Source organism: Callorhinchus milii, unplaced genomic scaffold, assembly GCF_018977255.1.
Source record: "Callorhinchus milii isolate IMCB2004 unplaced genomic scaffold, IMCB_Cmil_1.0 Scaffold2, whole genome shotgun sequence".
In the NCBI taxonomy this organism is placed as follows: domain Eukaryota; kingdom Metazoa; phylum Chordata; class Chondrichthyes; order Chimaeriformes; family Callorhinchidae; genus Callorhinchus; species Callorhinchus milii.
The window spans coordinates 35,291,931-35,303,998 of record NW_024704743.1 but is presented as its reverse complement, the minus strand read 5'-3'; the positions used below and the strand labels follow the sequence as shown (position 1 = coordinate 35,303,998).

Below are 12,068 nucleotides of genomic sequence, written 5' to 3'. Positions count from 1 at the left end.
AGTTCCTCTTTGGCGGTGTACCTTTGGAACTGAAAACTGAGTGGTTCTCAAGTTCTCCCCACCTTATCCAGAGAAGAAAAGCTTTCTCCTCGGGCACTCACTCCAAAAACCCATGCAGTGATTGAATTCAATGCTCCCTACTTCTGAAGACTGCCATCAAAGTGTGTCGCTCTGCGACAGATGACAGAGCATGGGGAATTGTACAGGCACACAAAACAATGTACAGAAATAAATTAAATTTAACAGTTGTAAATTAAACCTAAATACTAATCCTGGCAATTGGTAAGACTAGAAGTTCACACATGTAATTCATCATAACTAACTTCCAGAAGTGTTACTATTAATTAAGAGCAGAATGTTCTTTTGGAGAGAGAAAGGATTCAGAGATAGAGTGAGTGTGAAGGATAAACAGGATTCAGAATTGCTGAGTTACATGCCCTTTTCCTGTCCCTAAAAGTTCTCATTGGGTCCCGAGGACTGGTGGAATTGGAAGAGGATTACTTTCAAGAAGTGTCAGAAGAAAAAACATGCAGATATTTACCAAAGGAGGATAAACCAACTCAATCACACTTGGATTAGGAAAGGCAAAGAATGGATTAATGGGGCAGCTGAGCAACTGAAATGTGTACTGTATGAGCAAGGCTGTCCTGTATACCAAAAATATGATTATCGCATGCACAATAATATATAATGAAGAACGGTAGATTAGCATCAATGTTACTTGTAAGGGATGAGGAAGAAATTATAGTTTTTATGTCACTGCAATTCGTCCTAAGAGAACATTGAATGATTTTACTGAATGAATGATCTCCCTCGTGTATGGATATCTTATAAAATTGTGCTTCCAAATTCACATATTTGAGTTTGGGGATTATTTTCCACTGATCACTAAAAACAGCGCTCTATCCGTAGTGTCTTTATGATGATCTGAATGATTTAGACCCCATTTATTTAATGCACACGGTTCTTAGAGCTGCATACGGCAGGTGTCCTTCGCAGGCCTCATGTAATTCTGACCATGCATCAGCCACAGGAGGCACTTGCAGCCACTAGCGGGTGTAAATGAGATTTACTTGTCCTCAGGCTAGCATGTCAGAGTTGTCAAGTACACACGAGTGGGGATCTCCATCAAGCTGAGATTTCTGCCTAACTAATAACCACACATAGCTGCTGAACCAAGGCCTTCTGTGCTTAAAACATCACAATGCAATGTGGTCCCCAAAGAAACCATTTACCTCCACTTTTTCAAGCTATTATTTGCTGAAATGAACAGATCTTACTTAGAAGGATTGTGGAAGAAAACAACCCATTTATGCAAAAAAAATCAGACCAATCTGTCTGTTGCCACATCCTACACGACAAATGACTATAATCCCAAATCTGGTACACAAGAGGCATTTACAACTCAAATTGTTCCATTGATATTTCTGATTAGTAAATACTTTTAGGATTAAATGATCTAAGAATTGAATTTCCTCAAGTAATTATCAATGGGACCATTGTCTTGAAATTTAAATCATAGACGTTCTAAAAAATCTTATATTTGGTCTTAATTTGAAAGCTGTTTTTCCACAATTATTTGTAAGAACCAGATTCCAAATTAAGACTCAATTTAAGAATTTTTCACCGTTTTGCAGGAAATTTTAAGACATAAATGATTTTAAGGCTAAGAACAGGAGATTCTTTAGACCTTGTATTTGTTTGCTAAAAAACGTGCAGTTACAGAACAGGACTTTCTTCATGTTTAAATAGCCAAGTATAAGGTACTCTGCTTCCTAAGATGCATTGCTATGGGCACTTCCCCACACAACGCACAGCAGAACACCTCTGGTATGCTCAGGGTACAAAACAAAACAGCACCATCATCCCAGTTTTCACACTAGGTCTGCATTCCTGAACACTCAACAACAACAAATTACATTTGTATAGGGCCTTTCACATTGGGAGGACGACCCAAGGCGCTGGACATTCAGGGATTTAGATCTGAGCGGGGTGTTGGTATCAGGAATGGAAGGCAGGGAGACAAGGGGTTAAATGTAAAGAGAGTATGTAGACAATTTCTGTTTTGTTGAAAAATCGAACCATAGAAATTTAAAGTACGGAAGAAGGACATTGAGCCCATAATGTCTGAGCTGGCTCTTTTATTAATAATCCTTTCAGTCCCTTTGCTTATCCTTTCTCCATACCCTTGTAGTTTACTTTTTCGATATTTATCTAATTCTCTTGGAGGCTGCACTTAAAGAACAGGTAATGGCAAGTTTCTGTAAATCCTGATAGGATTCAACAAATCTCACAAGCTTAAACCACCAGTATCAGTACAATTTTTTTATTGGGATGATTTTACATGTTAAAAAAAATGCTCTGCACATTTGGTTTATGAGATATTTTGTCATTTATTCCACATCTAACTCTAGAATAATTTGTCAAAAGATTGAACAAACAAAAAGGGGTTAACATGGAATGAGCCATGACATAGCTCGTCTCTAAAATATATCGCTCTGCCAGAAATTTGAATTAAAAGCCAATATGTGAGACGTTTGATTTAAGAAGCATTTATAAATTAAATAAGTAAAACTGTGCCTACAAGGTACCATTAACAAGATATTTCCATTAACCAATACATCACTGCTTATTAAAGATTTTTTGATGTTTTTGTTACATATCCACAAAGCCTGGAACGACTGAAGGGTTAAGGATCTATGCTGTCATTTGTCTTTAGAAGCGTTGTTTTATGACCTGTAAAACTAATAAATATTTTAACATGCTAGTGCTATGTAGGGTTGTAAATGATGAAAATTGCATTCTGCAATGGAAAGTAGCCTCAGTGAATGTAACGTACAGCATCTCTACTAATGGATTAATCTCCCTTCCTATGACGTAACCCCAACCCACCCTCCCATTTCACTCTTTCAACTCGGCTTCTCCCAGCCAGTAGTGCGCAGTTATGAAATCTAAAATTGAACTTACAAAAAGCCGTGCAATAAACTTTGCAATACTATCCCAAATTCAATACAGTTTTTTTCCAGGGGCAGAAAAAAAAATGGTGAAGTGCCTGGCACAGGGGATGTGAGAGGAGAGGGAGATGAGGTAATGGTTGGAGATGCAATGTCCTCCAAACAGCCATGAAGTGAATGACTAATTTTATTTGGGCGGTTGTTGGCCAGGACCCAAGGAGAAACTCCCTTCTCTTTTTGAATAGTACCTTGGTATCTTTGACATCCACCTGAACTACAACAGGGAATCTCAATTTAACATCTTATCTGAAGGATGACACCTCCAACAGTGCCGGACTCCTCTAGTACTGTATTAAAGTGTCAGCCAAGACTAAATGAGTTCAAAGTCTTGACATAGAGCTTAAATCTACAACCTTCTAACGCATTGGCAAGCATGCTGAGTTGTGTAAGTGGAGCCAGGCAGAAAAACACAAAACATTTTTAAGCAAATCATGAGGGGGGAAGTAGGAAGGAAAGTGAGTGCTTCAAAAAAAGGCTTGCCCCTTTCATAATGTATGTCATCATCTGGACACAACTTCTGCCCATCTACATCCAAAAGCACATCTTAAATGCAAGGATTATTATTATTATTATTTCATCAGTTATTTCCTCTTTCAGACCAATGCTAATCAAGTCAACAACTTGCAAAAGAAAATCTCTTGTTTAATAAAACATAGCCTCTTGACTGAAACTATCTTATTCTTCTACATGTCTGATAAACCTGCACTGGATCGATCGGTGAAGGAAAAGCTTTGGAGCCTGTGGTACTGTTAACTGCTGTGAAGTGCATAAGTATCAGAATTACTCCTGAAGGATTTACCCACATTAATTCCCATGTCTAAATATAAAGCACCATTTCTGTTACATTAATTCACTACTTTGCATTTTATTCTGATTTGGCTGGTACTGCATTTTCCCAGTTACGTAAGATTAGAGGCAACTCATTTGGTGACCAGAGACTGGCTGCCGCAGGACGTCACATCTGCCCGCCACCTTTGAATTTCTCAGCTTGGACTCACTGGGACTATAAGATTGTCCCCTCGCCCCATGATGATCCACGCCAGCGGACTAAATATGCCTCGCTGACCCCCCCACCCCGTTTGCGCTTAGTCTCAGCGTGCAGATTTTGGTTGCCGCCACTGATCCAAGCTGCTTCCCCATAATGCTCCCACCCCTGTCCTCTACCTTCCTTTACTCCCGCTTGGTCCTCCTCTCCCACCGCCCTCCCCGACTCCTATCCCTGCACGACCATCCCACTGCCTCCCTCTGCTCCAGCCTGCGAATCCTCCGTCGGGACCACCGTGGCAGTCGTTGCTGGCTGTCCAATAGTAGCCACTCTGACTGCCCCATCCCCCATTCTCGTTGCAAGGCCCATCGGTCCCTGACAGGGGGAGGCCAACCTCTCCTCCCTGATCCACATCCCACCCTCCCTGTCAGTCCTCCTCCTCTCCCCCATTGCCCTCACACTCCGCCATCAACTGTCCCCTCCACATCAGCCTACAAAATGTCTGCTCCCTCTCCAATAAAACACTCACCATCCAAGACGTCATTGTCGACGAAAACATCAACATTCTCGCCCTCATTGAAACCTGGATCATTCCAGGTGATACCTTCCCCCTGGAAGGCCACACCACCCAGCTATACTTTCCATCATACCCCACAACCTAACCGCCGTGGTGCTGGTGTGGCTCTCATCATCCGGTCCCTGCTCGGCGTACGCCTTTACTCCTCTGGAACCTTCCCCTCCTTTGAGCACCTTACTATCCTTTGAGCACCTTACCATTTATCACCCCTCCAACCTTTCCTTCAAAATTCTCTTTATTTATCACCCCCATCAAGTCCTCCCCACCTTCCTCCCCGACATCTCCACCCTCCTATCTTCCCTCTCCCTCTGCTCTGATCGCCTCCTCATGCTTGGCGACTTCAATATTCATTTTACCCCCTCCTGCTCTACCTCTGCTGACTTCTCCTCCCTTATCTCCTCCTCCCTCAACCTCTCCCTCCACATCCACTCTGCCACCCACATCCGCGGTTACCCCCTCGACCTAGTGATCACTCGGGGCCTCACCGTCTTGGACCTCACCATCATCGAAAACGTGATCTCGGACCATCGCTTCATTTCCCTCAACTCCTAAATCCCTCTTCCCACTGCCACCCAACACACCTCCATTTCCTGCCACCCCTGGAAAAAAACATTGCCCCCCTCCCTCTCGGCTGCATTGGAGTCATCTGAACTCCTTCCCCTCTGGGCTTCCTCCCGCAATTACCTATCCACCTGGGTCACTCTTCTCCACAGCTCCCTCTCCACCACTCTTGATTCCCTTGCTCCCCTCGCTTCTCAACTGTCTCTGACTCATGAAAATCACCTTGGTACACCAGCCACCTCTGCTCCCTTAAAGTACGCTCCTTCCTCTCCCACCACTCCCTTCACGATTTAAGCCATGCCGCTGAACGCACCTGGCTTAAATCGAATCTAACGGTCCATCAGCAGTTCTGGCTGGACCTTATCAAATCTTACCGCTCTGCCCTTGCCTCCACCACGTTCTACTCCAAGACAATCTTGGAGGCCAAGGACAACCCCAAGCTCCTCTTCTCCACACTAACCGGCTCCTCCGCCCACCCTCTCATGCCTCGCCCATCCTCACCTCCAATGCCAACTGCTAGGCGATGCTGGACTCACTCGAATCCAAAGGGGAGGGGATCCGCTCAGCTGCCTCTGCCCTTCTGTCTACCCTATCTCCTCCTCTCCCCCTCTCACACTAGCACCTACCCACCCCTCCCTCCACACTTTCGAACATGTCTCCCATTCCTTTCTCATCACCACTATAATCATCCCTACCCCTCTCCTTACTTCCTAGCTCCCTGTCCCTCTCCCTGTCCACTGGGACCATTCCCACACCTTTAAAAACAACCGTCATCACTCCGATCCTTAAAGAATCCTCCCTGGATTAATTCCTGTTCTCAAACTACCGCCCCATCTCCAACCTCCCTTTCCTCTCCAACATCCTGGAGTCGTTGCTTCTCAGCTTTGCTCCTTCATCTCCCACCACTCTCTTCACGAACCCCTCCAATCGCGTTTCCGTGCCACACCAACAACAACAACAACAAAATTACAACACGTCGGGGGGATGTCCCAAGGCACTGGACAAACAGAGTTACGGAACGAGCTGCAGGTCGGGTTCAGGTAGTGGCGGGAAGCAAAGAGTTCAAAAGCACGGTCAAAGAGGAGGGTCTTGAGATGGGTCTTGAAGGTGGCAAGGGAGGGGCAAGGGGGAGGGACTGTGGGATGGAGTTCCAGAGGATAGGAGCAGAGTGACAGAAGGCCCCCCTGCCAATAGTGGGGCGAGCGAGGCGGGGGATGTGAAGTAGGCCGGAGCCCGCTGAACGGAGGGAACGAGCAGGATGGTAGGGGGTTAGGAGGTCGCAGAGGTAGGGGGAGCAAGACCGGGGAGGGCTTTGAAGGTGAGGACCAAGATTTTTATCTGTATATCCTCTGTGTGATGGGAAGCCAGTGGAGTTGGGCAAGGATGGGGGTGATAGGGTCACGGAGCCTGGTGCGGGAGAGGACATGGGCTGCAGAGTTCTGGATGATCTGCAGCGTATGGAGGGAGGAGTTGGGGAGGCCGACAAGCAGGGAGTTTGCATAGTTGAGCCTCGATGTAATGAAAGCGTGTATGAGGCGGCCTGCGATGTGAGACAGTGGCGGAGCCGGGCGATATTGCAGAGGTGGGGGAAGGCTGAGCGGGTCATGCCTCAGATGTGGGGTAGAAAGAATAGTTGAGGGTCAAACAAGACCCCAAGGTTCTGGACTGGCTTAGTAAGGTGGAGTGTGCAACCATGGATGGTGATGCTGTCAGCGCCTGAGGTGAGGAAGTGCTGACGGGAGCCAATCAGGAGAGCCTCGGTCTTGTTGACATTCAACTGAAGAAAGTTAGCTCTCATCCAGGACTTGATGTCTAACAGACGTTCAGTCAGGACAGCAGTGGTCCTGGAGTCAAAGGTGGAGGCAGAGAGGTGGAGCTGGGTGTCATCCGCATACATGTGGAAGCCAATTCAACTGTTATCTTACCCCCACCCCCAAGGTGTAAAGGAGTATAGTCACTAGATACAAAATACACAATAGCTACACTTTATAATAAAATCCTGTGAAGTGCTTTGAAATGTCCTTCCAACATGAAAGGTACTACATTAAATGTAAAGATTATCATTCTTTTGTTTAAAGACTCTCATTGCCGCTATGTCTCCATTGACCTCGTTCATTCAGGAGACTGATGACGAATGAGCTCATACCTTTTAAGGGCTGTTGTCATTACAGCTTTTGATTGATAACCAGTATATATACAGTGATAAATAACTGATCTACATCCCATGCAGAAGGGGCTTTGCCACGAGATACCTCCATGTTGAATCCTGACAATGAGTATGCAAAACTTAATGATAGAAAGTACAAGTTCATAAGACAGTCAAGGTTGGATGTGCCTCGGGTCCTTTTGAATGAAGTACATTTATTTTACTATTACAAAAACGAGTGTTATAGTCCCTAATACCCTGATCATGCAGAAGGAATATTGATGGCACTTTGGTGCGATCAGATTGCCGATGACCCGCTGATAATCAATTTGACCATCGCTGGGGCTTAGTATGCGGGGAGGAAAACTCACTATTCAGTTATTCTGGCTGGCAATTTCATTCCCAGTGTCAACAGCACCATTGATGCTGGTAATTGAACTGGTAATTGCAGCATTACACAACCTGGGAGAGTCAACTATAATAGCATCTCAAGTGTGCCGCAGTGTCTCCATCCACACTTAGTGTGTGATTCTGGTAATGATGTAATGACAAGTTGTAATGCAAAGAAACGGGCAATGAAGCAGCAGCTCTCATTGCTAACAATGAGACAACAGGATGTGTCACAGCAGGAGAGTGAAAGGAGGTGAAAGAGTAATCTTGCCGAGAGGTTTCTGCTGATAGTCTCATTGATGACTGGACTTCCTGGGGTGGGGCAGGAAGAAAAGGAACGTTTGGATCAAATGCCTTCAGCTACTTTAATCAGCAAAGTCACAACACTTGTATTTTAATAATAACCTTGCATTTGATATAGCGCCTTATCGCATCATTGAGACGTCACAAAGAGTTCACACAATATACTGAAATTAATTGACTGTATATTTTGTGGGCAAAACACAGCAGCCAATTGCACACAGCAGTGTCCCACAAACAATTGTGGATTGAGTAACCAATTTTTTTTTGGAGGATTATTTTCTCTGTTAGCAATCCATCAATCGACTAACAACCGTGTTCCTACTTACAATGCTAGGTATACAGAGGCGTATGGAGTAAGGAAACTTGCCTAAGGTTTCGCCTTGCCTAGGAATCTGGTACAGGACTCCACAAGGTGTATTATGTAACATCTTTCAAGGAGGGTAATGTCTTGAGGTATTATAAGGATAGTATAAAAATGGGAAAGGTAGGTACTGAAGGTACAGTTGAAGGGATAGATTTACAGTAAGGGTTTGAAGACAGTGGGGTAGAAATTCCACCTGGGTCGAGATTTACTCAGTTAATGTAGAATTTCAGAGCATTCAGAATCTGGCAAAATCTTTAAATACAGCCTTAAATTTGAGGCTGATTTCTTGTTTCAAGAACTACAGAAACCCAACTTCTAAGTTAAGACTGAATTCAAGTATTTGTCAAATTCTGAAATGCTACATTAAGAGAATAAATCTAGACGCAGGTGGAATTTATCTCCAAGTGTGTGAGGGTCTGAGTTAAACAGATTTTTGGAGGAAGTTCAAAGAGTAGATAGGCATATAGTGCCTGAAACTCTCAGAGATGGTAGTCTCTTTTCATCATGGTGAGACCCAAAGGAGAGATACAACTAGGAAAAACATCAACAAGATATTTGACTGGGTGCATCATATTTGAGTCTGATCCTGCCCTTTCATATGTATAGACCTTGTCCTCTCCCTCTCTCTCTCTCTCAAACACACACACACCACCCTTCCCTCTCATGCTCACATGTCGATCCTACTATCTCACACCCTGTCTCACACACACTGCTCTCTCTCACATACATAGCCCTGTCTCACACAAGACACTCTGCTCTCTCTCGCACACACACATACACTTGCATTACAATTCAAGGTTATTACAATCCAAGGTTCTTTACAGTAATTACTGTCAAGTGTAGTGACTGGTTTTGTAGGCAAATCTTTTATGTAGTGAACAATCACCGACCAAAATGTTCTTCAATTGCAAACTCTCATTCTCCTACCTTGGTTTGTAAATGCTACACATTGATTTCAATATCTGAATTGGCTTCATTAAATTCTATTCAGATATTGAATCCATCCACCACTGCTCATTTTAAATTAAATTGGATGCTGCTCACTGGTACTTTGTGACTGTGCAGCTCCAGGGCTTTGGAGCATACCAACTACAATTCAAAACACCTGAAGCTCTACTTGAAGAACGATTACAAGATAAAGAAATATAAGTAAGCACTTCAGTCAGACAAGTCACGATTCTAATTCCGTGTTCAGTTTTCCTCAAATGTGCTCCTCTCAAATCAGCACAAAAGGTTCCACTAAGGAGAGAACTAAATGCCAATCAAAGCACAAGGTGAAGCAGAGTGGCAGAATGACCTCGAGGCATCTTAACACACACACATGTTTCTACTGTTCACTTAATAGGAAACTTAAACTCTCATCTGAGTCATAGGGAGTTACAAGTAATATTGAGGGTCTAAATATATTTTTACAAGCAAGCTGCTCAGGTACAATTTCCATTCAACTAATTTCTCATCTGAAGAACTAATTACAATCATTTCAACCCGATTCTTGTTCCCTGAAAGATATCATATTGTTGTAAAACTGTGTAGAGTCAACAGTATAGGATACTTATAATAATATTAATAATAATAATCCTTATATTTAATATAAAGCCTAATCATGTTGTTGAGACATTTCAAAGTGATTCACAGAATATGCCTTAAAGTGAATAGACTGTATATTTTGTGGGCGAAGCACAGCAGCCATATGCACGTAGCAGTGTCCCACAAACAGTTGTGGATTAAGTTATCAAATTATTCTAATTCTTTTTTGGAAGGGATTATTACCCCTAGAAAGCGATCCACCAATCGTCTATCAACTGGGTTTCTACTTGCTGCTAGGTAAACAGAGGCATGTGGAGTAAGGAAACTCACCTTATCAGGTGGGTGTTCTAACCAATAAGCTACAGGACTCCACATTACTTACGTTGGCAAACGCCAAAATTCACAAACAGATAAAACAGGTGAACAGATAAAATATCCTTCATGAGGTTTGCTGGATTCAGTCTCCCATCCTATGATGTGTGGTGATGAATAAATAATCCTATATTAACCACCAAGTTAAAATGAATAATTAACTCCTACGAGTTTGTCTCAGTGTATAATTCAGCTGTAAAATGAGCGTTTTCCTGCAAAGTTAAAATTTGCGAGCAGAGCCAGCTGTGTTGATGATGGAGAAGTCAGTTTCAATTTGCAACTCAGCTTAGTACAAGACTCATTACAAATGTTGGATTATCTCTGGTACCAAATCTCTCTCAGCCGTACAGCTCCAGTATAATATATAATAATAATCCTTGAATTTCATACAGGACACGTCATCAAGGCATCTCAAAGCGCTTCACAGGACATAATAATAAACCTTGCATTTGATATAGTGCCTTATTACGTGTCAAAGCGCTTCACAGAATATACTGTAAAGTGAATACTTTGTCGGCGAATGCAGCAAACAATCTCCACACATGGAGTGAGTGACCAATTTTATTTGTGGGATTATAGGCTAGGACACCGGGGAAACTCCTTTTCTTAACGACTAGTGCCATGGGATCTTTAACGTCCACCTGAACAGGCAGATATGAGGGTTTGGTTTAACATCTCACCTGAAGGACGCAACATTGCAGCACCCCCCCACCCAGCACTGCATTGGAGCATCAATATCACATTATATGGGTTCCAAATTTAGAGGCAAGAATGCTACCAACTGAGCCAGGCTGACATCTAAATATATGTGTATAAATTCAGTTCTTATGTCATGTGCACAACTTTTCTTTTTGGAACAGGTGTAAAATTTAAATAACTTTAAAATAAAACAGACTGCAAGGACGAATAATGAAACCATTGAGGAAAAGACAAAAAATTATAAATCCTCAAAGACTTATAAAAATATTAAACTCTAAAGTCAGTTGTACTTCACCATTTACTGCAGTTACCTGAATTCACCAGTTGCTGTTCCATAACTCCACACCCCAGGACCTCCATCCACTCTCCCTGGAACTTGATCTCCATTTCAAAGGAAGGGTGTGTGAAAGGAAAGTAGCAATCTACCCATCTAATCTCCAGTCCTGTAGGCAATGCAAATAGAGCAGCATTTAGAGATCCTGTAAAAGTCCAACCTTCAGCTAATGATACCAATAACCAAATTCCAGGAAAATAAATAGCAAACAAACTCATTTACAACACTTTTGTGCGAGGTAATAAATCTTTGACCGCAAAAAAAAAGGTCAAGTCTTTTTCAGTATGAATAGCACTCGGTTTAATTCAGGCCCCCCCTAAAAAGAAATCAATCACTTGTCACATTCTCACAGCCACCTGGCATCCAAGGAAAATTAGCCAAGATCACAGAAAAACAGGTAATCTGTTACACGCTTTAACTGGGCTGCAACTGTAGCTGCATCTCTGAAATCATAAAGTAAGCCTCAACATCCCTTCCAGACTTTAAACACTTGGATATTTAAAACAATTGTCATGAGGCATCAATTCTTAGATCAATCTGTCGCCCATGTCAGAACAAGAAAAAATAATTTGTAATTCCGATCTGAGAATATTCAAAATTAAAAGGTTTGTGTTTTTCCAAACTCCTCCCCTAACTTGCTATTATTGCTATTTCATGTTGGGACGTCCTTCTGACGTGAAAGGCGCTATACAAATGCAATTTTGTATTGTATTATTAATATTTAATATCCCATCATAGCTTGAACTTTGCAAAGAGTTGTCATCACAAAATAATCTATTGCATTTTTGTGGTCAGT

The 12,068-nt window shown here is 42.7% G+C and overlaps 1 protein-coding gene across 6 annotated transcripts in view; it reads right to left on the bottom strand.

The window, feature by feature from the left end:
* fars2 (phenylalanyl-tRNA synthetase 2, mitochondrial) overlaps positions 1 to 12,068 on the bottom strand; it is a 205,476-nt gene that overhangs the window by 112,414 nt on the left and 80,994 nt on the right. For all 6 annotated transcript variants that reach the window (NM_001292767.1, XM_007902655.2, XM_007902656.2 and 3 more), the window contains 1 exon segment: positions 11,250 to 11,381. In NM_001292767.1, coding sequence (NP_001279696.1) covers positions 11,250 to 11,381 — 132 coding nt within the window.